Source organism: Cyrtonyx montezumae, unplaced genomic scaffold (genome assembly GCF_038088225.1).
Source record: "Cyrtonyx montezumae isolate F1298 unplaced genomic scaffold, pur_monq_1.0 scaffold_3, whole genome shotgun sequence".
Classification (NCBI taxonomy): Eukaryota; Metazoa; Chordata; class Aves; order Galliformes; family Odontophoridae; genus Cyrtonyx; species Cyrtonyx montezumae.
In genome coordinates, this window is record NW_027072034.1 from 150,499,459 (window position 1) to 150,527,416 (window position 27,958).

Here is a 27,958-nt window from a genome sequence, read left to right on the forward strand (position 1 = left end):
TCTTAGAAGATACCATCTACTGATATTTACAGAGAAAGAAAAGGAAAAAAAGAGAATCCACCATGCATATTGTCTTTTAATGAATGGAGAAGAAAATTACTGGTGAAATTAAATAACCAAATATGCTTCTTAAAAATGTAACAGTACGTAAAAAAATATGTATGAAAAGTTCTGTAGGAACGTACTAACATTTTAACTAGCTGACATGCTATTTACACTTACAGGGTATCACTATGGAACTATTACTGTACGTAAAGAAAATAAAAGTAAACTTTAAGGTGGGTTTTAATTACAAAATTCATGGACAAACTAATTTAAAAAGTAAATATTTATTTTAAAAGTCCATTATTGCATCACATGTATTAAATCCTTTTTGTATAAGGAGCTACAGTTGATGCTCAAAGTTTGATGACCTAGAGCCAAAGTCAGATACAATAAAAAGTGTCAATGTAAAGTATCAGCATTATTGAATGCAGTATCTAATTCCACATGGCAACACAACTACCTAGTTACTCTAGAAGTAAATTAAACTGTCCAATTAGTCAGACGACCTGGCTACTCATTATGCTTAAAGTGCTGTCCTTGAGGAAGAGGAGCGTAACACAACAGTGACAGGACCAAATCTGCTGCATTACTCCCGAGTTCTGAAATCCATGTTTTCAGCCTCTTTGCTGGGATTCTGTAAAGAAGTTTATAATACTACACAAAAAATAAAGAACCTGGTTTATGCAGTATGGTTGAATCAGCAGTTCCTGAAGCCCTTCAAAATGAAAGCAAAGCTGTGTTGCAGTCTGTGCACATCATGGGCCCACGCTGCCTACTGATGGGAATTACTGGAAAAAGATACTATGGATCTGAGACAGCAGTGTTGAACACAGAGTGGAACAGGAGACAACATTGCTCCTAATATGGTCTTTAGTGTGATTACTTACTTAAATTAGGATGTCTTTCCTTAACACATTACTTTTACAACTAAGCATCTGTGCATCTGTGGGAATATAGTACTTAATCTAATGCTTAATCTTAATCTAAAATGTCCCATGTGTAAAATCAACCACAATTGAAAAAAAGTACTTTCAGAAACTGCAAGGATCTTTTCTTTACTGGAGTAAGCAGAAGTTCAAGCCACATAAAAGTTGCAAATATACCTGACTAATATGACTGCTGTACAGAATTCTGCCACAAGAAGAGTATATCCTAAAAAACACATAGGGACTTTACAGAGGAAATCCTGTCTCCTTCATATGATGTGTAGGATAGTTTTGCCACTGAATTCATCTAAGCCAAGATATCACCCAATGAGTTTTAAAAGAATCTCTGGTTTTGCCAACAGCAGCACAATCAGTAGGTTGCAACAAATAAATAAAATCATGAACAGGAAACAACAGTCTCCAAGAAACGTTTATCTATGAACCCTCACAATTAGCTTTACACAATAATAACAATGGTTCCAAAATGTTTTCTCCCAATGCAAGGCCAGGCAACGGTTTCCTGTGTTAAAGTTTTATTGGGTGTCATACTTACAAGAGTACTATGGAGGACTCCATCACAGAACTGCTAATTAGTTTCTCAAGATGTTTACTCCTTCTCACAACACACAGCAATTCCTACCTCATAAGTCTGTTTTTCCAAGTTAACACTTTCAGCTTCCATAAAACAGCAACATTCCACTGGACTCATTTGAGAAGTATTTCACCTCATAACGCAATAAATGATTAAGTACTGCACTACTTCAAGAACAGTGGTGTATCTTCAAACACCACATAATAAAAAAAAATATGGAAGTGGATTTCTTTCCTGTAATTCCTAAACTAAATTAATACCTGTAAACTGAATTAGCCAGACCATGCTTTCATCTACAGGTTAACATTTCAGTGCTGGATTATCAAAACTTTCAAATGAGACATGCCCAATCTCCAAAGTATCCCGTTACAAATAGTAGTACTCTAGCTCCACATCTATCTCTGTGATTTCATTCTCAGGCAGCTCTGTAGAAGCAGGGATGTCACATGCTGCATTCAAGGTCATATTGTTTTAATTTACAGAGGTATCATTGATAAATTATGCGGAAACAATGATAATGGAGTCATTAACCTTGTTCCAGCACACTAAAGGCGTTTTATAACTAAAACGAGAATAAAGTTATAAAAACATGAAGATTTGATTGCCCAGCTTTTTGTCTCCTACACACTGCTGCAAAGTACTGTTGGGGATTTTATCCTGGTGAGTAGCGCGGCTGTCTGCTGTCTGTGCTTTTAAACAAGGAGTGCAACAACTCGACTGAATTATGCTGAAGGAGAAGTCAGGTGATTAAATGCACAAAACATTGACCTTCTTTTAAACATAGTTTGCTGGATCCAGAAGGCCTCTCCCTTTAGCAAAGTTAAGGATGCTGGAGAACAAGAAAGATCATTCAAACCAACAAGCCTCAGTCCAAAACTCTATGCAGAATTGTCACTGTCAAACATGCAGTCATCGGACTGGTGCTGCAGGACTCATGTCAAAAGCGCAGTGTGCTAACGTGCTGAAGTAAAACTCCTAATATATATAACCTAGGTGGGATTTAGAATACATTCTCCAAGTCTCATTCAGGAAACCTGCAGTAATCCACAGACTAAAAGCCTGACTAATGTCCCTAATTCATGTATGACAGACATCTGTACTCAGGGTACACATATTAATGAATCACTTGTGATTGCTTTGACTTGAAATGAAATATTTGAAAAGCAGTGAGGAGGTGGGACAGAGGCTGACTGACATACTATATGAACGTAACCTCAAACTGGTGTTAGTGCAGAGAAATATCTACAGCACTTCTGCAAAGGAAAAAGTAAGCAAATAAATAGTTTAGCAGACAATATACCCTTGTCTTCTTGTCACTTCTATTGGTGCTTCTTTTAATCCAGATGCCTCAAGACCATTCACACTAAAATTCATGAAGAGAGGCAACTACAGCTGGAGTTCAAGCACCCAGAGATGACACCATACTCAAAGACAGAATTCATTATAGTCCTCCCCACTTATCACATGAACTATTAAGTCTCTATGCATCTTCTGTCTATCAGGATATGATCTACAATATACTTCACTACTTAACCAAAAGGACCAATAGGAAAACCACAGATCACATCTTTATTTAGGTATTTGACCTTACGTAGATGAGTGCATATATCACGAAGTGCATTCTGAAGGCCTGGAAGTCAAACTCTTTCTTTGAATGTTACCGTGTTTGGATAAACTAGTAACTGGCATCCCCTCTGAGCATTCAGAATACCACAAACACCGCAACGCATGTTCAATTAAAACGAAGAAGTTAAACCGCAAAATTACGTGACAGCAACACGTCTTTATGTCCTCCAAGCTAAGGCTACTGGCTGTCGCTATGGAGCAGGCACACCTCCGACGAATGAGATCCAACACCTTCCCACTGCAGAACCCCCCAAGTGTGGAACAGCTCGGTGCACGGCTGAGCCGCGCTCCCGGGGGATGCGCACAGAACCGCCGCAGCGCCGCTCCGAGGGCACTCGGCCGTTCCCAGCGGAGCTGTGGCAGCAGCAGCGTCACCGCACGGACTCGTTCGCAGTTACCCCAACTCGGCTGAGTTTGAAGAGGCAGAAACAAACACTCAAACAGCATCCGCTGCACCCACCGACTTTACGCATGGGAGCTATTCAAGCACTTCAACAATAAATAAGCTCAAGCTGGAGAGGCAGAAGAGTTCTTTCCAGAAAGTTTCTCCCCGCCTCTCCCCTCCCACTTCTCCCCGGGATGAGGCGACGGTTCCCACGGGGCTCCAGGTGAACGACTCCTCCATCTGCGGCGCGCTCGGGCCCCGTCCCCGGGCAGCGCTCCACAGCACGGCCCCATTCCACAGCACAGCCCCGCTCCGCATCCTCGGAGCCCGGCCCGGCCCGTCCCCCCCCCCCCCCCCGTCCATTCAGAGCGGCATGGCGAAGCGCTGTCACTGACGCACATTTAATTCGCCCGGCTGCGGGCACGGCGGAGCGCCGCTCTCCTCCCCCCGCTGCCGGCGGCGGATGGGGGAAAGTCAAAACTGCCGCAACAAAGTTGCTCCCCCCATGGCCGCCGCCCCCCGCTCTCCCCCGGCCCGGCCCGGCCGCCGCCTTACCTTGCTTGACGCACTTGAGGCGGATGGGGTCCTTGCAGTGCTTGATCACGGCCAGCACATCCCTGATGGTGAGCCCGGCCACGGGGGTCTCGTTCACCTCCAGCAGCAGCTCCTCCGGCACCAACTTGCTGCCGCCCTCATAGGCCACCTTGCCGGGCTTCACCTCGCCCAGGTACGGGAACTGCCCGTTCTCCGCACCCCCTTTCAGCTCGAAGCCCAGCTGCCCCTCCGGGTTCCGCACGATCACGATCTCGTGGACTCGGCTCGTCCAGTGGCTTTTCTTCTTCAAGCCCTTGGACATTGCCGTGGGGATGCTCTGCCCGACTCCCGCTCTGCTTGCCGCTCTCTCCTCCCTCTCTCTGCCCCCCTCCCCCGGGGCTCCGCTGGGGCACGGCTCGGGGCTGCTGCCGGCGGGGGGGGGCGGGCGCGGCGGCCCCGCGGGGCGACGGAGCGGGGACGGGGAGCGCCTCTGTGCCCGGTCCGAGCGGCTGCCGGCGCTTTAGCTGATATCCATGGCAGCCGCTGCGGCCGGGACCCTGCGTGTGGATGTACTAGTTGTAGAGAAACTGGCAGCGGGGAGGGAGGGGAAGAGGGAGGGAACGGCCGCGGGGAGGAGGAGTGTGGCGGCGGCAGAGCGAGGCGGGCACCGCCTCGACGCTCCCTCCTCGCCTGACCCGGTAGTGAAGGCCGAGAGAGAGGCTGCCTGGCACGGCCGGCAGAAGGCGGAGAGCGGCCGGGCGGGGGGCGGGCGGGCGCCGCGGTGCTCCCGGCCCGGCGGCCCCAATACCCCGCGGCGCGGCCCCGGCCGGCAGGGGGCGCCCGAGGATACGGTGGCGGGGGCTGCGCTGCCCGCCCGTAGCACCGCGCCCGGCCCGGGGCTGGCGTCCCCGCCGCTCCCTTCCTCCGGCACAGCCTGCGTGCTGCGCTGTCCCCGGTCCCATCCGGGGTGACACCGCGGGGTTGCCCCGCTCCCGGCCTGCGTGGGGATGTGGGGCACGCACGGGAGCGGTTCCCCCCTCCCCTCAGCCTGCACAGGAAGGAGAGCCGCACGGTGATGAGGTGCCCACACCCACTGCTGTGGGAATGGGCAGCGGTTCAGGAAATGGGGTCATGAGTTTCAGCCCGAGTCCGCGAGGAAGAAGGATGCTGTGGAATGTGTGGAGGGGTTGGTTGGGAGTTGCGCATCTGACTAGGGAGAATCCAGTGACAGGCTTCAAGTTATTGCAGGAAAAACAAAAGCAGCCGTTTACTTTGAAGAGCTCAGCGTTAGGAATGTACACAGACCCTGCCATGCTTTCCTGCTCTGAGATCTCACGCTTTAGTTTATTGAGCAGTATTATACGTGGGCATAGTTTTTAATGCTTGTTGCTGTGCCACAGGGAACAGAAGTAGTACCATAGTTGATGGGCAATTAATGTAGAGGACACAGTGAACAGAGGAGTGGTAGTCGGTGGTGTGTTTTCTCTAAAGTCTTCTCACTGTCGCCCACCAGAACATCCTCATGCAGTGCCACCTGGATGGCTCTAAACCCCACATAACCTGAGCTACGAAAGAGTGGGATTTCCAGCCCCAAGTGCTTCTCTCTGTGTATCCACTCAGACGCAGGTGATAGAGCAGCTCGCTGCTCATGTGCACTTTCTATTTAATTTGTTCTGTCATATGCCTAACACGTGTGTAAGCAGTGGAGTGTAGCAGTTGGCACATATTTCTGAGAAGCTTGTCTTGCTGAAAAAAATAATTTCCGTCTGAAGGGAAGATTGACAAATACAGGCAGAACAACCTCCTGACTTTGAGAAGTATAATTTTCCCTTCTGCAGAAAAAAAAAAAAAAAAAAGAGAATATGAGCGGGTCTGCAGGCTGGGTACGGGATGAGGGAAGCTTGGAGAAATGTCATATGTTACAGCATGTGATATAAAGCTGATCAGATATTTTTAAAATTTCAATTAAAGTGACTGCAATGAAATTTTTCACAAATTGTATCGCTGTTTTCTGTCTAGGTTCCTATGGAAACAGTCCTTTATGTGATCATGCTTGGCTGTGTCTCCTTTATTTCTCCAATAACTTTTGAAGCTGTTGGGCAGTTTCCACCAAATCTATCTCAAATATAATTAAGTTATTTCATGAAAATAGGCAGCTGGCTAGGGCTGAGAGATCCTGTAAATGTCCCAAAGGCTGCAACATGAACTTTCTTCTTATTAAACAGCAATTCACATGGATGAGAGACCATATAAACGTTTCAGTAATGACAAAAGTTTCAGTTACAGCTCATTATCAGCCTCAGTATGAATCTGTGGGAAACCAGAATTTCTGAGACTGTGTTCTCCCAGTATTACTTGTTTAATGTCCACCTGCACTCAGAGGTAGGTACAAGTAGGGAGAGTACATGCAGAGGGGAAGGAATAAATGAGAAATTAGAAATGTCTGTATTCTGCAAATCATTTCATCCATTTTGTTGAGTGGGCCTGGCCATTGGCACAAAGCACTTTATGACAAAGACTTCTCAAAACTGGCTTTAAAGAAAAATAATGAATGTACAAAAGTGAAATGAAATCAGATGGGATGAGAATTTGAAAGTGCTTGGACTAGGAAAGAGTTGAGAGGGACAGAGATTACGGCAGCAATCTCCTTTTCCGAATACCATCAGGAGTGTTCTGCTGCTGAGACAACTGAGGGATATAGTATTTCTCTGCAGCATTCTTTGATAGTAGAGATATATTTTTTTTAAGATTAGGGCTGACTGTATGTGATAAAGTCTTGCCATTATAGCATCACTCGTTTGTGTTCTCAGGACTTAGGGTAGTAAAGCCACTAATGGAATTGTTTTCATCTTGATTTTAAAATATATTGTGGGGAAATTAAACCTTGTATATGGTTGTTTTGCACCAGCTACACTCAGATGACTGTTGCATTTTTACAGCAGTAGATGGGTAGATGTAAAACAAGATTATCTTTGTCACTGGCAGAGCAAATGTCCAGCACGTGGCTGAGTGGGTGAGTTTGCATATTTTCTGCTTGGCCTCTGAAGAGCCTGAAAAAAGCTGTTGGACTTGCAGAGATCTTTTTATTAGCTCCTTCCGTTGGATCTCACCCCAGAAAGGCATGAACTAGTGCCAAGTATGAATGTGAGGGTATCTACCATAAGAGATTTCCTACAGTTAGAAGTAACAACAGCATATCATGAAACACGTTCACCAAATACAGCATAAGTGTCTTTTATTATTCTTTTACATGTGATCCTGTAAACACAGAAGCCTGTATATAACTATACTTCTGGGATTAAAGTTGTGCCAAGCCCATAAGTAAGCTGAAGTGTGCGACTTTTGTAAATAAATATATTCTGTAGCTGTAAAATTATCTTTCCTATTCTTTCCTAATATTCAGCTACTGAATTCTAAAAAAAGTAACTGAATTCTATCTGTGTTTTCAGTATGCCTCATTTTCAGATAAGTGAATTTCCTCAAATGGAAAATGATGTATTGCATGTGCCAAAGGGGAAAATGCATATATGTACATTGCCTACTATTATTTATTCAGCAATGGAGTTCTGTTATCTTATACTTGTATTTATAACATTGGACTTGAACTCAGAAAATGTGAAATTTCCTTCTTTGGCACATACTTCCTGTGTGACTGGACATGAATGTTTTTCATCTTTTTTTTTTTAATGTTTTTAAGTATGCATGGTTAATTTCGTTTTTCTTTTACTGTCTTCTGTTTAGTATGTCAGCTACTCAGCAGCCTTATTCTTAGTGAGGCTTTGAACACCACAACCAAGCTACACCACAGCAGATATGTTAATCTAGGACCTGGCAGAATTCAGATGTTTAAATCCAAATCCAGGAAGGAAAAAACAGGTCTGTTCTCTCAGTTGCCTGAAAACGTTGCAATAGGTAGTTACCACTGGCAGAGCTCCAGAGCCTCTTAAATAGTTTAACTACCTTTTGCTGGGAGTTTTAAATGCTCTTAGGATACTAAGCCCTTTCTTTCTTCTAGTAAAAAACTTCAGTGTCATAACCTTTGCAGTTACAAATTTCACCAAAAATTTACAGCTTTTTGTGATATTATCTTCTGCCACTCATGTCTGTAATGAGACTGATTTTGAAATATTATTATGAAGAATACTATCCAAATTCTGGCTTCATATTCTGAGAATTTTTGTTTCAAAATTCTAAAACATTAAACTAATTGTCTAAAGCTTTTTTTTTCAAGTTCTGAAAATGTTTTGATGAAAAACACACTTTATTTCACCACTAAACCACCAAAGATTTAAAAAAAAGACAACAAAAAACACTTAATAGCTTTAGCCATATGAGCTTCAAAATAAACTTTTACTTAATTGCAGATTTCAAAATTTTCTAGTATATATATATATATATATATATATATATATATATATATATGGTTAGGATACAATGTAATGATACTCAGCATTCTCAACCTATTACTGTTGTGTCAAAAGCTTTTGCAGAGGTCAAACCTGATCTTTTTGTACATGAAGATTTCCGGGGAAGATTTAGATTTGATTTGAGGAAACATTTTTTCTCTGAAAGAGTGGTCAGGCACTGGAATGGCCTGCCTAGGGAGGTGGTTGAGGCACCGTCCCTAGCGCTGTTCAAGAAGCGTTTAAATGAGGTGCTAAGGGATTTGATTTAGTAGTTGGGTAGGGATGGTGATAGGAGGATGGTTGGACTAGATGGTCTTCTAGGTCCTTTCCAACCTAATGTATCTATGAATCTATGAAGAAAATTGCCTCCATTCCATGTGAAAAATAAGTGTAAACTTCAGAAAGGAAAAGTTTCATCTAAATAGTATAGTTTACAATGAGTTGGAAAGATTGCAGGAGGCATTTTGTTCTCTCCTGACCGTCTGCATTGATGTTTGGTTTAAATGTGATCTTTTCCAGTTTCCTTTCTTTCTTTTCTCATCAAGCATTGGTATTATATAGTTCCTGTGCTGTTCTTACTAGCAGCTGAAGTGTTAATTAAGGTGAGGTAAGAAAAACTTGTTGGAGGTCACCAACTTCCCCAGGGACCAAGTAGTGGGAGAGTGGCTGTCAAAACAAATTCAGTAGGAGCCATTAAAATAAACAAATGATGGCCTCTTTCCACAGAAGTTCAAATGTAAATTGCATACCAGTATACACCCACAAAAGGAGACAAAAGTAGAGAGACACAAAACTGCATAGAAAATAATTCTTTAAATTTGGCCTGACACTAGAAAGATAGCAAAGCTACAAATATCTGTTACTGTGAATGGGAGGAGGAGTGCAGCTCACACCATGAATTATTGCTGCTGAAACCCTCACTGCACACAGTGCCTGCGTGGCTGGGATTCTGAAAAATATCAAATTAAGTGGCTGGATAACTGCCTGTGCTTGAAATGACTGCTTCTCCATTACCATGGCACCAGTTTGTGTGCTTGGCTACCTTAAATTACCCCATAGTGACTGGTAAGCCTCAGTGGATTGCACTGGGTACTGCAGCATCGAATAATGCTGATTAGCCTGTATCTTGCACTGAATTTGAATTTCCAGTATCTCCATTTCCTTTATGATATTTAGTATTAAATGATTTATTTCAGTTAAAATATCTGTAAATATTTACTCATCTCTTGTAGAAGATAATATCCTTAGATTAACAAACTACAGAAGACCCAATCTCTGAATTCTTTTTTCTTGTTATTTGCATTTTCATTTCCCTTGGATTAGACTGAAATAAGGCTTTCTTCTTTCATGTCTATAATCAGTTGCATTTTACATTTCAGATGAACTAACTGTACTGCTGAGATTGATCTCAAGACGTACTGGGAAAGAAGATGAATATTTTATGAACCTATAAAAGATAAAATGAAAGCACATTATTCTAGAGATTTTCTGTTCAAGTTCCCAGTAAAGTTGTAGCAGCATGTCCATTCAGACCCTTATTTTCATATTTCTGTCATTGCTTTCACAGAAATTACCTTTCCACGTCAGATTTCTTGTGCTTTAATGTGGCCACAGAGACCTTATATCATGGAAGTTAATAAATACTTCTGAAGTTACAAGTGGTGTATTTTCATACAGACATCACTATGGAAATTCATAAAAGGTCACATGATTTGTAGATATATTTTCATAAAATTAAAGCGTGATAAGTGAGTATTTTAGAGAAAATAGCTCCAAAGTAGTTCATGCACAATCTCACCCAGTGCTTGTCACTGTGTACGGAATGAGCCAGAACAAACCTTGCTAGAAAAGATTTGCACTTTGGTCAGTTTAGTTCTTGGTCCAAGTGGTGCTGATGACCAAATACTCAACTTGTTGACCTCAGCAGTCCTGAAGCTTTAGAGAACATATTCAGGTGAGGGTTATTTCTTATTTCCATTGCATTGCCAAGCTTTTACATTCATTAGCATTGCTGAACTGTGCTGTCCCATGACAGCAGGGGGCACAGGATTTTCCCCTGCCAAGCAGGATAGGATCCAGTGCAGCTGTACTCCCTGCTGTGGGTGCTTTTCACAACTGTGAAAAAATCCAGATTGTTTCCAGAAGTTGGTTGTTCTGAAAGATTGTATAGCCATGGATGTATTTTGAGGAAAAGTCTTATCACACTGAGGTGAGTGTCAAAAAATGCTTTTGAGTTACCAGGGCTTCATTCTGTATTGTTAATATATAAATACCCCAAAACCTGAGTACCAGGGTGAACATAGAGACTTTCTGTTAGCCATTCACACAGAGTGGGCTCCAGATGATGTGGCAGAAAGGCTTTTGCACCACCATACCTGTGCATAGCATCCTCATAAGGAATCATCACTGAGATTTTATTCAGTTTTTTGTATATACTCTCAGAATAGATGCATGCGTGATTAAAAGCATGTGATGGGCTCTGCTTTGTAATTGGGATGGTAAGTTAAACAAAAGTGCATTCAAGGGGACTGAATTATGTTATTGTTCAGTTTTGGCATAATTTTCAGAATATGGCTTCATGCTCAGTCATGCTACTATTGTCCATTTTACTCAATAAGAACACTTCTTCACAGGTGCTTTCATCAACAATAGCTCACAGAAAGGGTCTGACTGCACTGTTGCCAGATTGGTAATGCTGAAGGTCTGCTAGCAGATGGCTTTTCAAATAAAAAAGGGGCAGTATCTTCAGCTGATATAATGACCTAAATCTAATGTTTTGAAGATAGAAGATTCAAGCAAGATTTCTATTCAAAATTTTTGTCTTGTAAATTGTATGGCAGTTCCAAATTCCCAAGGAGTATCTGGGGCAAGACCACAGAACCCTGGCTTGTCCTGGATATGAGCAGTTGCACTTAATTTGAAGAGGTCCATGTCACAGTTTAATTCCTACAGCTGGAGAGATGTGTGTTGAATGCAGAGAGCATAGAAATACATGAAAAAGTTTCAAAAGTCAAATGACTCAATGTTGTCTATGGAAATGTATTTGCATGTGCTGTAAGGAAAATATATTGTACTTTATAATTGCCTCAATATATGATATCTGGAAATGAAAGAAATACTGTGTTTGCTAAACTGGCAGAGACGTTGAATTTTTTATCACTATTCAGAAGGAAAATGGTTCTAACTAACTGATTGTGTAGTTATAAACACACACACACACACACAAAATGAAACAGATTTCATACACAATCAAATAATGCTAGAGTTTTCATGCAGATTATTTAATTAATTTTAGATACTTCATTTAAGGACAGGCATTTTGGTTTGCTTCTGCCTAAATGTTTTAGCTCCCATAACCTTCATGCCACAATCATATTTTGTTCTCATAAATATTTATTTGCAAGTCTTGTTTTTCCTTGTATTCACGATCTTAATTGCTGTATATGATGTCAGTAGCACCTATTCTTTTGTCTTTTCCAGTGAATACTTTTTGAATCAGTGCCTTTGTTCCACAGGTCTGTTGCTGAGGCTTGATGTCACTCAGTCCATTGCTTTTCACCCCACAGTAATTAATAAAGTAACCTAAAAAATATGAACATATAAAAGACATTAAAGGTGTGTTAAGGTTTTGAAATGATTTTTTGGTGGGGTGGACAGAAAAGCAGAAAGAACTATTGTCATCAGAAAAAAAAAATACTTAGAATCAAGTGACTTCCTAAACACCATATTATATTTGATTTGGGATGTGTCTGGATTTCCCTTCTGCCTTTGACTTGAATGATCTTTCAGGCACATAGTTACTTGTTTTTCTTGTAGGACTTAATTCAATCTCTTGACCATACATAAAGGTGTATGTAGTTTGAGTTCTGAATGCTTTGTAATTCAAATAGATGTCATAAGTAATATGGGTAAAAATAGGCAGAATCACATATCTCCAAGATCGCTTTCTAAGCGTAGGTAAGAATTTGAGGTTGTTGAACACTGGAAGAGGTTGCTCAGAGACGTTTCAGAGTTATTATTTTTGAAGATAATTTAAAACCATCTGTTTTTAAGCAAATCAGCCCTAAGAATTTACTAATTTACTGCAATTGACTCTACTGCAAGCAAGGTGGACAGACTAGATAGTCTCCAGAGGTCCTGTTGAACCTTACCAATTCAGTGATGCTGTTTGAGCAGTCAACTGAACATAATTCTCTGGAGTCGTGTGACCTAACTGCATCCATTGAACCACATCTTCATTACCATAAGGCTGTTCAAAACTGATGTTATGAGTAGAGATCAGTTCTGCTATCATTAGATTGTGTAGTGCTTCTTCATACCAATTGTCCCATCGACTTCCATATTAAATTGACTTGTGAGCACCTCTTGACCTAAAGGTTAGACTGTTAATATGCAATTCAATTTCAAAATTGTTACCATTAAGACACTTCTTCCAAACGAAGATTAATAGCCTACATAATTTCCATACTGAGGAGCCTTGAATGAATTCATAATTTATTTAGTGAGTTAATATATTGGCAGTCCTAGGGTAGTAAATGGGTGCAACTGGTATAGTTCAGCTGGTCTCAAATTTGACAGGATCTTGTCTTTTGTGAGGTACGCTTTAGAAAGGAATGCTAGAAATAGGCTAAAACACTGCATCATCCCATGCAGATAAATAAATAATAATGTGGTTTTTTTTTTTAACTTCTTTACTGGATACCTCAGTTATATGGACCCAAATTTTTGGCGGGCCTCAACTACTCCTGTATTTAGTGTCTGACTTAAAAGTGCACATTTTCAAGGTTGCTTTTGTATGTATACATTTCAGGAAAATATGTAGATGTTGTTATTTGAAATAGCAAGTCCATTCTGGTCAAAAAGACTTACTAAAGTCATTTTCATTGCCTCTTCTTAGAACAGATAAGATAGTCTTCATTGATTTGTGTTGCTTGCCTGTTATAATTAATGATCAAAACAATTTCTACATTAAGCAGCATTAACAGTTTTTACTTCAGTCTGATAAAGAGTATAGCTGTTTACCTTTTTTTATTCTTTTTCTTAAGATTCTACAAATAATTCAAATAGTGATTTTAACTGTAATGAGTGCTCAGTCTTTATGAGCTTCTGCCTTTTTGCAAGACCATGGCACTTGAAAAGTTTGTTACTACTAACCGTTCACTTTCTGCAGTGATCAGAGGACAGTAGTAGGCAGGTGTTATGCTGAGAGTATGACTTACCATGAAAAAGCTTGTTCCTTATCCTAGCCCTTATTCTTCCATCTGCTTACTTCAATCACTGTTGTGTCTGGCTGTAATCCAGATTTGAAACTTCTTTGGAGGACTTGGTTGTTTTTGTATTCCATGCTTGTAGACAACAGAGCACAGAAAACACAATAATTAACTGACAGAAAGATGTAAATTTATATTTGATAACACCACTGAGAAATGGATCTGCTTTCTTTCCTATGTGCCTCCTATCTTCTCCAAGGTGTTGGATTATGTAAGATGCAGGAACATTTCTATAAAGTTCTGGTCATTCATTCTTCCCTGTCAAAGGAATAGATGTTCACTTTCATTTTGGTATCTGAAGCCTCCTTCATTTACCAGCAAAAAGAAACAGTCCGCTCAGCAAGGTCAACCCCATTCAAACTCAAATTTAAAAGGCTCAGAGAACTAACAGAGTTGGAAACAAACATAAGGTGAGTGGGATTACCTGTATACGGGGTTTTGAGGCCCTTCTCAATACCTGGTGTTAGGACTCAGATCTCATAAGGAGGGTGCTAGCTGAAGCCTCAATCATATGATGCAGCCAAAGCTGTCTTAGGACTGTCAGTATAGAGTCAGAAGCTCTGGCTTCCAGGAGACTGGTACAGACCTGCAGTAGGGAGAGGATGTTCACCTGGGGAACAACTACAGCACTGCAAAAAATCACTGGGGGAATGCAGAAATAGCAACATGGAGGCAAGGCTTATCAGAGGGTGTGCATGAGTCGCAGGTGTGTTAGGTCTACAGCATCTTTCCTTACACTCACCAACTTATAAAAATTTGTTAGGGTATTGCAGGGAAGGTATTTCCTTTCACCTCTTTATTTTCAAATATTCACCTCTTGTTGTTCAGGATACAGTCACAATGAGCATCAGGTCAGTTGTCGTTAGAATAGGGCCTGCTGTACTGAAATGCAGTGAGTATTGCATGTTCATTGTACCTTTGTGGTGTTTTTTGTGTTGTTTTGCTCAGAAGGCTGGAATTCTTCATGTATGTACTATGTTTTAGTACATACTATGTCATATATACTGTACTTTAAAAAATTAGGCAATTATAATAAATTTGAAAATATTCAAACTCCGAGATCATGCACTACACTTGCTTTGCAAATGCAGGAATGGTAACCTACCTAGTATGTTTCAGTAAGACTTATAAAATGCTTTGAAAACTAAACACCCTGATGACACTGTGCATAAATTTGTTTTCAAAGAAGAGAAGGCATCAAGTGTTGCCCTCTGGTTAGGGCACTAGCTTGGGTTAAAGAGCATTCATTCAGTATTATTAAATAGTACTTGGAGCAAGGAAAGACTGGAATTTATGTAACTTCCCAGCAGGAATTCATCTTTATGTTTGTAATTTATACATCATATATCATACCGTGTCACACATCATCTGTCTCTTCATTTCTGTCAAGTGGCTGTTTCTGTATGCCAGGCAAAGGAGGACAGTTTCAAGGACGGAGAACTTCCAATGGCTTTGTGTTTAAAGCATAAAGATAGAAAAAAAGGTTCAAAATTCTGAAGACAGAAAAAAAAAAAGGGTTCTTCTGCATCTCAGACCATCAGTGCTGCTGGGTAAGAGGCACGTGGTGGATGTGCTTTGCTATTGGAGCTGACTAAGGAAAGAAGTGATGGAAAACTAGACACAACTTTCAACAAGTGCTAGATGTAGAGCTGGAATCATAGAGTTATTAGAGTTGAAATGGACCTTTAAAGGCCATTAGTATAACTCCTCAGCACTGAACAAGGACACCTACAGCTAGATAAGGTGCTCTGTGCCCTGCCCACCCTGACCTTGAGTGTCTCCAGGAATAAGGCATCTTCTACCTCTGTGTCCAACCTGTTCCATTGTCTTACTACCCTTATCTTAGAAAGCTTTTTCCTTATATCCAGTCTAAATCTTCCCTCTTCTAGTTAGCAACCATTTCCCTTTGTCCTTTCAGACCCTGCTAAAATGTCTATCTGGAAAGAGGACTATAAGAAAGAATGGATATATCCTCCTGAACTTATTCATAATTACACTTGTTCAAAGGCAATTGAGATCAAATCAGTTTTAGTAGTAGCCTCAAATATTTCCAGTTAGTTTCCTATTGCACCTATGCATGGGAGGTTGAGTTTGAGAGAGGAAGGGAGAATTTATTCTTTTTTTTCAGATTAGTCCCTTTTCACTCATGACAGGAGGACATGCATAAAATCATTTTAATGAAGAAAGCTTTAAAGAAACATAATCATGCAGATTAGAATTTTCTGTATCTTATGGCTTTTTATGTCTTTGTATCAACATTTGAGAGAATTTTCAGGAATTAATCACTTGGTTTCAGAAATGCTTTGGGCTTTTCAAGTAATTCTTTTTTTTTAAATGTTGATATAGCCACATATTTATCCATTCATGGTTCAGAAATAGGATTTGCATCCCTATTTTTTATCTGCCAAAGTCAGTAAAAATCATAAGGTTTTTATGACACAGTAACCAACTTATTTCAACTACTTGAAACAGTAGAAGTAAAATGTTTAGCTGTTTCATGGCTTCCTACTGCTCTCTGCATGAAACTCATGCAAGGAGTTTTTTGACAGCTTTATCTTTACTGTTCTGTTTACCAGAATATAGATATGTTTACATTAATGTCAGTAAAATTATATCTACTAGTCAAATGAAGTTTTAAGCCATTGTTATGGTGACTGACTAAGCTTAAAGGAAAATATGGGACCTTTATAAGTGATCTAAACACACCAAACAGTAACTTTTATATAGTTCTAATCTGGAAAAAATACTGTGAAATACCAAGTTATAATTCTTAGCATAATGGCATTTATATTTGCAATGCAATAGCCTTCCCCTTTCTTTTTCTTTGTTTTTATTTTTATTTACTAATTGCTATCATCAGTAGTTTCAACCTTGCCAAATCAGCCATTCCTAATAAAGAATAAAGGTATGCTGTAAATTCCTGACCAAGAGTGCCAATGTGTGCAGCTCAGTTATAAAGACAGTAGGCTGGCATGGAAGATCAAATACTGGAAATAAGGAGTAAGGATACAGACCCCGCCATTGTGAACAAAGATAATTAAAAAACATATGAAACCACTGTGGATAAGCGGATATACTGGAAATTAAGAATAAATCCTAGTGTAAAATTGCTTAATAAAGTGAACGTTTTCTTTTCAGTCTTTCCCAGGAAGTGTAAAGCAGTTATTTTGGCTGTTTTATTCTTTCAGGTGTTATCCTCTTTCTTCTTTTCCTTTTATTGCAAGAAAATAAAAATGTTTAAAATCTACTGATAGAAGCAGTGAAGTTTGTGCTTAGAAAAAAGCGCATGTGGAGGAGTGCCCAATTTTCACTGCTGAAAAGGATTTTCAGAAAATGCTGCACATGTATGTGCTTGTTTACTCTGTGCAAATGGGAAGGCATCTCTCAGAGGAATGCTGCAAGCAGCATTTCTGAAAACAAACAGAAACTCCTGGTGATGTGGGAGTCACCCACCCTCTCTCTAACTAATGAAAAGCCCAAGATTAGGATTAGATGCAAAAGAGAAATGCCTGCTAATTGCTTTTCACTGTGCTTGGAACAGGAAGGGCTAGAGATAGAGCTGAGTGTCCCTCCAAACAGCCAAGCACTGTGTCTATTCAGGGTGCTTTCACCATGCCGCATAAGCAGGGAGCCAGCTTTAGTCTTCCTTGCAGTAATTTCTCTTCTGCCATTTCCTGCACACACACGCTTTCGGTTTATTCTCTTAACTCATTCCTGGATTATCTCCATTGTTTCTGCTCAGACAGCTCTCACATCCAGGAGCTCTTGTTTTGGGATGCAAACCCAGCCCAGGGCATGTGGCTGCATGGAGTCATGCTGCTGGCACTGAATGCTGCAGTGCATGACCAGGGCTTTCTACACTGTAGCACTTTATGCTTGTAAAGGGAATGCCACTGCCCAAATCCTACAAATATTTCTACCTGAGAGAATTTCTGATACTTAATTTCTATGTATATTACCTTCTCCTGGTGGCTTTCCCTGAGCTCTTCCCTTGGGCATCAGTCCTGTCCTTGGTTTCACGCAGAGCAGTCAGAACTGGGGTCATGCTGTGTATTGTGGAGTGCCATCTGCTGGAATTTTGTCCTGTTGCTGTTCAAATGAGGAATTATACTCTTGGGACAGGAGATGGACAAGGGCTGTTGTCGCTGACACCTTTCATGTGAGCTGTCACTATCCAAGGGCAGGGACTGAGCTATAGAAATAATCAGTGTTCCATAATTGCCTTCCAGCTCTCCCCCTTTGCACTGTGTTGAGAGTGAGCAAGGCAGGGACTGGGAACTACGTTTTACATTGCTTTATAGAGCAAGCATTAGCTATGTTTGTGTTATTGGCAAGTCTGTATTTTCACCAGAAATTTGTTTGACATTTACAGTTTGTTTTTTCCTCTTTCATTCGATGCTCTGATTTGAAGGGATTGAGTCTACTTACCCATTCAATTTTTGTCGAAACAGCTAACTCTCTTCTAATATAGTTGCTTTGTAACTGCTGAGCCTGACTCCCTTGTCATGTGGGCTGTTTTAAAGCTAGTATTGCATTATTGATCCCATCTGGGTTACCTGAAGCTGAATACTATAACTGGGAGTATTCAGAACTGCTGTTCTTCCAGCACATTGCAATGAAAGTTGCTTACATGCAAAATTGTTTGGAGCGGATATTGTAAAACATCTAATACCATCCATCATTTTATTTAGATAGCCCTCATTTTAAATCCTGAGCTGGAACAGCCACAGATTTCCATTATGTGGCTCACACTGACCTGCCAACTGTGAAGCATTACCTTTTTCTGTTCATTACAAATGTGGAGTTAGATTTGTATTTCTTCCAAAACTTCAAAATACAAAATCAGAATTATGTGTTTGTTTTTGTTTTACTTTTGTTTTTGTTTTCATATCTGTCTTAAAATGCATAATCTTATGCTTTTCAGAATTAAAATCTATTCTGTGTTTATTATAATTCTTGATTATCAAAATTATAATTCATCTTCTAATACACTAGGTTGGGACAGAGTTCATATACACCTGACTTGGATGGGGGGGAATTTCATTTCTCTCTGGTTTAGTACAATGTACCTTCCTCAGAAAAATGTGGTAGTTTTTCATGGGGCTCAGTATCTTTATTGCATTTGATGCTAAACCAAGAGTGAAGGCAAATGCATTCGATTCTCATATTAGGTAGATGTGACCCCTGGAAAAATCAAGAATGATGCATGGAGAGCTGGCAGATTGTATGATAATAACACCTTTCATATCTCTAGCAGGTAGATCATAGGATAAAGAAGGAAAAAAGTACTTAGTTCCTTAAAATGGATTTTTTTGTGTTTCATTGGTCACTCAGAGAATGGGAATGGGTAGAAAGAAATTCTGGGCAGCTGTGTAGCAGTCAGAGCAGGAATGACCACTGCTCCTTGCATCTTGCCTTCCTAGGTCAGAGAGCTTGTGCTCACTTCTCCTGAGATGGTAACAGCAGTTAGCAAGGCTACCCATGTTCAGTTCTTGGGAGCATTTGTCTTCTTGCTGTGGCAGTGAAAACTGTGAAGTGTGCACCCTCAAAGACAGATTTGTATGTGACATAGTGGGGCAAACTATTTCCACAGCTTTCTGTTGGATTAAGTAGACATTTTGGTTCTTGTTCATTCTTGCTTTCTCTGAATTGAATTAACTCACCTTGAGCCAGAGAGTAAAAGCTGGAACTTTGATAACATGACCAAAGGAGCGATGTGGTGGGTGGAAATGCACATTTTATCCAGTAGTTGTTTGTTTTTTTTCCCTGCTATATTGTTTCTAGAATAGTTATTGTCTTATTCACTTCCTCTTTGTAGACGTATCTATGGAGAGACTTGACAAGTCTGATGTTTGCTCTGGGAAGCTTTGAAGCTGTCAACGTGCTAACACTCAGTAAGGAAGCATGTCCAGAAAGTGTTATCCTCTCTGTTGTTGCTCACATAGATGTCTCAGGGATAAAAAAAGACATAACCCGCACCCCCCCCTCCCCCCCAGGATGGGAGTACTCTTAAAACATACATTTGTATGGAAAGATATGTAGGGGAGATGCCAGACTGCTTTCCTTAGTATCTGACATGGGCTACTCATGCCTTGGACCAGGTACCAGGGGCACAACTCATGTATTGCAGCAGGTGCAGCTCCTCTGAGGGCACAGGATGAGGAAGTGGGTTGTCATATATAAGTTCAAGTAGAAAACAGCATTTAACAGAACTTTACTCTGAGTGCAGAGCCCCAATCAGAGCATCTCAATCCCAGTCCTTCTCAGGCTGCAGATTTCATTTTGCTGTATATTTCCATAATTATTAATGGATCTGAAATGTCAGATACTGACATTGTACTCATGATGCTGTGCTGCAAGTGCCAGGCATGTGTCCTTATGAAATCCTGCATGGGACAGTACATGTAGCAACTATCAGGTGTAAATTTGGGTAATCTTTAGGACTTACCAAGCATAAACCAACAGAACCATGCTGTTAGTAGGGGAAAAAAAAAGCAAGATACTTCGTGTGACCCTGAGAGTGTTTCTCTTGCAAAGGCTGGGTCATCATGCTTGAATCCCCGACCATATATCTCAAGTGCACTTTTGTTGGTGCTGCAATGATAAAATATAAAAGAAGCACAAGACAGCTTCCAATAAAAGGTTATCACTGTAATTCAGAAAAGCTGTGTTTTGAGATTTAGAAATCCATTTCTAAGGTCTACAAGCATTTCTGCCTTGAGCCGATCTTTTCCTATCTTTCCTTTTTATCTCGGTCTCATAATTATATTTCAGGTTTAGTGCTATGATGTTAACAGCACATGGAGGAATCAGTAAAATCGCTCATGGCACTGACCATTTGTTGTTTTTAAGCTGTAAAATGCTGCCTGTATTATTTAAATGTCTGTCCTTTGATTTTCTTTGTGGGAGAATTTTCTTTTTTAGGTGTAGCATAAATATAGGTCATAAGAGTTTCTGGATATTGCAAAGGTCCACCCCATCGGTGAGCCTCAACTTCTGCTGCTGCATATTATCATTTTTATAAGTTTTTGGTTTCCTGAAGTCACGAGCCGTAAGTCCAGTCCTGTGGAACGTTCTGTAGCTGGTGGTGCATAGGACAGGGAATGTCTCTGTGTGCCCTTCTGAACTTAGTAACAATAACACACTTGAATGAGGCTATGCAGGACTGGACTAAGTGACCCATGGACTAAGTCTCTTCTGGTGTTAAGCTAAGTTTGTCAATATGAAGAGTTTTGGCTGATGACATAATCCTTTGCTTTGGGATGTCACGGGGTCTTTGACAGAGAACTTTAGAAAAATGCAAATATTGCATGTGATTCTTTTGTCCAGACTTCATAAATTGTCAGCATCCTAGGGATGTGATAATTTTTCAGCTGCATAAGTAATAGGAAAATATATGAAAGAATATCATCATAGTTGTTCTAACTCTGCCTACATCTTAAATAAAGAAATAACTGCCTGGTGTTAATGCATCACACAGCTTCAGAAATCGAGCAATAAACAGTCAAGAAACAGAGTTAAGCTTAAAAACACAATTGCATGTGTTCTTACTACACAGCATTATAAATAATTGCTTATTAACAGTTAAATCTCATTTAATACTAAATGGATCTTCTTATGCACAGTGGCATAGAACAGTGTTTGCTGTGCACCTGTGATTACACTGGTTTGTAGGAGTAAGACCTCGTTTCAGCTCATTTAGATTAAGAAATATGTCGTAGCCCAGTTATAATGGTAAAGCATCATCACATGCAGCTCAGGGGAGGCTGCTGGATCTGCAGGTCAGGAATTGTTCAATTTAGGGCACTGTAAGATCCAGAGCTCATCTGAAAATATCTCTTGAGTTTAAGAGAGATGCCTGCCAGTAACTTCCCCATTTTCTTCCTAATATGTCCAGACTTCGGTAAATTCCCAGAATAGGGTCTTCATTATATCACTACAGATCCATGTTAGGAATGTGTTTCTTATGTCTGCTTTCTCCCTTTCATATGTTGCCAATTTTTTTTTTCTAATAATAATTTGAAAAAGAAAGACAGACTGTTATTTACTTGGAAAAATAAAATGCCTTGAATAAGTACAGCTGCTTTGCTATAAATAAATATACTGAGGTTTTAACCCAGCTGTTTCATTAGGTTGGATTTGCAATAGCCTCACTAGATAAAAGCCCAATGCTTCTTCCCTGAAGAAATTACGTTTTATGCATTTCGGCTCTTGTGAACAGGAACAGTTTGTTATGAACTGTTATCTATAAATTACAACTTAGGGCACATGGAAAATAGACATTATTGGATATAATCTGTGCAAACACAGATAAAAATAGAGATGGGTCTGCAGTAATGTGTTATGTCTACATATCCCAGAGATCTCAGGGATTATGATCTCCTTAAATCTGAAATCTTGTAAGACTGTATGACATGAAAAAATACATACTTGTCATTTATAAGTAACTTTTCAATAATAAATGTTTTTGATACGTGTCTTTTTTCCTTTTATCCAGGACATATGAAGTAATTTTGCACAATAATAATCATGCATAACTGAGAAGTCAGGCATTTATAAGGTGTGCTTGATTTCTGCAAAAGCAGGAAATCATCAATAAAACAATTAATGAAAGCTATTTGTTGCTTTATAGTACAGTGAAAGGAAAACAAATTAAGACAAACAGGATAAGCTTTTAAATGTGTGTATCCATGTGGTAAAATGCTGTAGGAAAATGTAGCATGAAAATCCTGTCTGTTCTATCTGCAGCATCTTAACTAAATGATTGTCAAATTTGCTTTAGATAAAAAAATTACAGGTTGTAACAACAAGTAAGAAACCTCCACCAATAAAGAAAAGATGAAAACATAGTTTCATCTGAGAGGTTTCTTGCCTCCTGTTTTAGAGTAAAGATAAGAAGGAATGAAGGCTTGTGGTTTTTCTTTCTGCAGGGACACTGTCCGGCACCAACAGCTGTCCCACTCCTGTTGGATGCAGCAGGTGAAATTTGACAGGTGCCAACATTTTGGGACTGGGGTACATAAAGAGATATGAAAAAATTGAGACCCAGAGCAAAACTGTTGAGCTTTATTGCACATATCGTCAGAATTATCCTCCAAATTTGATGGAGCAGATGTTGCCCGTGGGATTATGACCTTTACCCTGATGTTCAGGTTTTCTCTGTTTACACTAGGGATAATCTAAAATAAATATATTTACTTCAGATTGATTGCCTGGAGCCCAAATGGTCTAAAAATATAGGAGCTCAGTGCAGCAACTCAGCAGTGAGTTTATTTGAACAGAATCAGCATTATTTTTGTAGAACACCAAATAATTTCATGTACTTAGGAGTCACTGAGTTTGTTAGTAACAAGCCATCCTCAGGACTGCTCCAAATAACATAGCCTCACATAACAATTAACTTAAACCTGGAAATAGTTTGTCTCCAGCTTTTAAAACAGAAGAAAAAGAAAGGAAGGAAAAGGAAGGAAAAGGAAGGAAAAGGTAGGAAAGGAAGGAAAGGAAGGAAAGGAAGGAAAGGAAGGAAAGAAAAGGAAGGAAAGGGAGGGAGGGAGGGAGGAAGGAAGGAAGGAAGGAGGGAAGGAGGGAAGGAGGGAAGGAGGGAAGGAGGGAAGGAGGGAAGGAGGGAAGGAGGGAAGGAGGGAAGGAGGGAAGGAGGGAAGGAGGGAAGGAGGGAAGGAGGGAAGGAGGGAAGGAGGGAAGGAGGGAAGGAGGGAAGGAAGGAAGGAAGGAAGGAAGGAAGGAAGGAAGGAAGGAAGGAAGGAAGGAAGGAAGGAAGGAAGGAAGGAAGGAAGGAAGGAAGGAAGGAAGGAAGGAAGGAAGGAAGGAAGGAAGGAAGGAAGGAAGGAAGGAAGGAAGGAAGGAAGGAAGGAAGGAAGGAAGGAAGGAAGGAAGGAAGGAAGGAAGGAAGGAAGGAAGGAAGGAAGGAAGGAAGGAAGGAAGGAAGGAAGGAAGGAAGGAAGGAAGGAAGGAAGGAAGGAAGGAAGGAAGGAAGGAAGGAAAAGGAAGGAAGGAAGGAAAAGGAAGGAAGGAAGGAAAAGGAAGGAAGGAAGGAAGGAAAAGAAGGAAGGAAGAAGGAAAAGAAGGAAGGAAGAAGGAAAAGAAGGAAGGAAGAAGAAAAAGAAGGAAGGAAGGAAGGAAAAGGAAGGAAGAAGGAAAAGGAAGGAAAAGAAAGGAAGGAAGGAAAAGAAAGGAAGGAGAGAAGGAAGGAAGACGATAATGAATAAAGAACGAAACAAAATATTCCACTTACTAGCCCTCCATGGAGTAAAAATTTTGAGTATCAGGTGCATAGTGTCAGTAGAGAATGAGCTCTCATAATAAAGTTCTTGGCACAGGACAGACATCCTCACTCAGTACATCATTGTACCTCAGATTTTCATTCACAACCTTACCCCACCCTTAAGAAACTCTGAGGCCTCTAAAGCTCTCAGCACCTTTTCCTCTGTCTGTGGTCCCAGGGCACTGATTCCTGGAGAAGTCAGGCTTTTATTACTGAGAGGCTGATGGAGTGCTCATTTGTCCACCTTCATAATTCATTCTCCAGAACACATCCAAATCTCTTGGTTATTATTATTATTTTATTTTTTTACTGATGATTCCTTCTGGAGCCTAAAGGCAAGACATTTGATAAGCACTTTTTTCGTTTTTTCCCTGCTTGCAGTCTCAGCAGCCACCCTCCCTGCCAGCTGGGCTCAGCACCACTTTACAGAGCATCGCATGTTTCAGCAGCATGTTTCTGACACCTCATGGTGTCAGGTTGATACAGATGGATGAAGAAAAAGTAAGAAAGGAAAAAGAAGGATTGTGATGAAGTGTAGGGAGTCTGGTTATTAGGATGGTCAGTCTGGAAGGAGGGTCCTTAGGCAAATTCCTATACTACTAGCGACCTTCAAGCTCACATACTCATTTTTGGAGCCTCTTTTTCAGAATTTTTGGGCGTGGCTTTCACGGAAGCCAAACATTGTTTTCTTCATCTGAAAGCAATGGAAGATTCAGAAACACACAATTTTTTCAGCATAATAGCAGGTAAGAGAAATTGAATGCCTGACACTTATTGGATTCAGATTTTATGGGAACAGTTTTGGCTTAACTTTTCCGTACCTGAGTTTTTAAATCACGAATAGAGAGAGAATTATCTTTTACTATCCCATGTAAGCAGACTACATCTGAATGTGCACAGTTGTTGAAATGAGTCTCAGCTTCTCAGTAGATGAAGAGCCACAGAAAGACCTGTGTATGGACAGTGAATGCATTTGTAAGTAGCTGCTAGTCAAGGCAATAGCATTGCTACTTTCCTGTTTCAACCCTTCAATAACTTTGCAAATGTGAAAAGAAGTTTGTGGCCTACTTGTGTGGTATTGTTATGCATTTTATTCATGTTGCATTTCAAGCAACTTTGAACATAAACATTTTTTACATTTTTTATGTCACTATTTTTTCCTTGTGGTAAATTCTTAGACTCTGACGTACTTTGAGACTGCCTTCAGCAATCTGTGCACATGTTTCTTATTAAGATCTCCCCCGTTACATCATTTATTATAACACTGTTTTGCCAAATGTTTGAATTAAGAAAGGCATGCCATTTTGACATTATTCAGGGATTCTTGCAAGGAAGAAGGTAAGATATAGATGACATTCTGTTTTGAGCTCATAAGCCCAGATGTTTCTGATTAGAGTTTTCAGCAGCTTATAAAACCAAGTGGGATTTGATAGAAGCTAGCTATAAAGGAAGTTTTGCAAAACTTCTTAGAAAGATTTGAATCCTTAATTTATGTGTATTCCCAACTGAAGTTTCATTGTGTAGGGAAATGAATATGGGGAGCTGTTACATAACCAGAAAACTCTAATTCTGATTTCAGAGGAACATAATAAAGTGAAAATAAATTACATGGTAATAACTGTTTTGGACTGCAGGGCTAATGCAACTTCCAGGGAGAAAAACAAAAGCTCTGATTCACTGTGGTATTACTCCATTTTTATTCTGATTTATCTCTATTGCATTCAAGGAAAAACACTGGCAAAATATTTGAATAAGGGCAGGGATGACTCAAGACCCCCCAGTGGTGGTTTATTTCTTATTATATTGAAACTCATATAAGGAACCTTTAAAAAGTGAGTGTACTTTCACTTGACATTTTCCAGTGATAAAGTCACTATCCATCTGAACATATTTTCTTCTTATTGTATAGTAGATTGTTTCATTGCGTCCATCAGCACAATATCTGGATAACAGTTTCCCACATCAGTAAGGCGGTAAAATATTACTACTCTAATATGGAATTAAGCAGAGGAATAATTAGAGACTTGATCAAATTCAATGAGGAATAAGGCATAGATGGGAGTGAAAATCACATTTACTATTCCTCAATCTAGTGCCTAATAGCAAGATCTTCCTGGCTTCTTAAACATGACTTTTGCCCATTTTCATGGAACAAATGAGCCCATGAATCTCCCTGTTCATCCAAGCATTTCACGAATATTTATTCATTTTGGCATATACGTTTTCCACAAGCCACCTGGTAGTTGTTTGAAGTGCCTGTGGTGCAAAACTATCCATGATAGGAAGGCTAATCTTAATTTCATTTCTGCTTATTTTGTGTCCATGCGATAAGAAACAGTCCGAACAGCACAAAGATGAGAGAAGAAACTTGTCAGATTGCTTGCTTTGTGCATTGGCATGGGTTTTCTCGGCTGTCACCATCCTGTCCTGCTAGTCAGATTCAGTGATTGATTAAGGACTGGGGCAGAGGGGGATCTCCCACTCTGGAAGCTCTACTGCATAAATCTGTGCTTATATATGTCTGCAACCATTATTTTGGTAACGATTTTACTGAATGTTTATCTCAGACAAATTTTTTATCACCATGTCTGTGTTCCAGCTTCCACAATCTTAATTTCTGTTTCCAAACAGTGGATTTTTCAGCTCCAATCTATCCCTGTATGCTTACAATATCCTTTCCTATACCAATTCCTAACCACCACTCAACTATAAGTGTTACCAGCCCAGTAAGACAAATCTAACTCTTCTCATTCAAGACAGACCTCTCAGCTAGTCCTATTTCCATCCTTTTCTCTGAAGTTTTACAGAGAAATATTTCAAGAGCAGCATCCCAGTGTGCCTTCAGGATACCCAATCCTTAATCATATCTGGAATACTCTACGCAGAACAAGCCTTGATAGGACCCCTCCAAAGTAGAATAGTGTAGAGGAAAGACTGTTAAATGTCAGATGGAGAAAGAAACATATAAACTGATCATTGGGAGAAGTGATTCGGTCTCTCTTTTTTTAATGGCTCGTCTTTCCAATTAAAGCCTGTTGTTGACCTGTCATTTTGCCTTCCTTTTTAGAGAGTTTGGTTTTGCTATTGAAGATTAAACCAGTGCTGGTTTAAAAGGCTCAGATTTTTAACTGCTCTCTCAATAGTAATTTGGAACATCAGTTCATGGTTATAGGCTATCATTGCTCTAGAAATGCAGTCACTTCTGCCATTATTCCCATTCAGATGAATACAACAGTAGCACCAATAAATAAAAAAATAATGAACAAAGAAAGAAATTCACATTCATATGCCTCCTAGAGTCTTACTAAGTTTGTACCTAATCTGGTCCAGCTGTACCAGACAAAATCTGTATGTTATGTGGTATTGAGTGCTTTGTCAAATTATATATATATATTAAAAAAAAAGCCAGAAAAATGAGAGAGAACCTTTTCCTCAGGGAGACTCATGAAATGTCTTCCCTTGTGCCTGGAGCCTCTGAGCAAACTTAACAAGGGAATTGTATTCATTGAGTAGATTCCACATCTGGGGAGCTGCTGGGCTGGCATAATGTTTGTGTTGATTTGCTGTTTCATTTGATTCAAACCAAATCAGATTTCTTGAAAAATAAATCTGTTAACTGGAAACTTGTTTTCTATCCAGACCTAATCTTTCTTTTGTGTATTTGTTTTGTTTGATTTTCTTGTTTGTTTAATTCAGGCTTTTTAGATCCTTAAATTGGATTAAAATTCTTCAGTAACAGAGCTAGCCAAATATGAAGACATAACTAAGTGAATAATAATGCTGAAATTAATAGCTATAATTTACAAGTAAAGCCAGTACTACAATTTAAAAATATGAAGAACATAAAAAATCCTGGTATTACAATAGTGATACTTTGGCAGATTTCTGAGTC

General features: G+C 40.0%; 1 protein-coding gene across 5 annotated transcripts in view; it reads right to left on the bottom strand.

Annotated features, from left to right (window-relative positions):
- The window catches only part of MAGI2 (membrane associated guanylate kinase, WW and PDZ domain containing 2), a 718,224-nt gene extending 713,535 nt beyond the window's left edge, over positions 1–4,689 (bottom strand). For all 5 annotated transcript variants that reach the window (XM_065743669.1, XM_065743670.1, XM_065743668.1 and 2 more), the window contains exon 1: positions 4,130–4,689. In XM_065743669.1, coding sequence (XP_065599741.1) covers positions 4,130–4,430 — 301 coding nt within the window. In that variant the 5' untranslated portion in view covers positions 4,431–4,689. The remainder of the gene's footprint in view (positions 1–4,129) is intronic.
- Between the last annotated feature and the right edge of the window lie 23,269 nt (positions 4,690–27,958).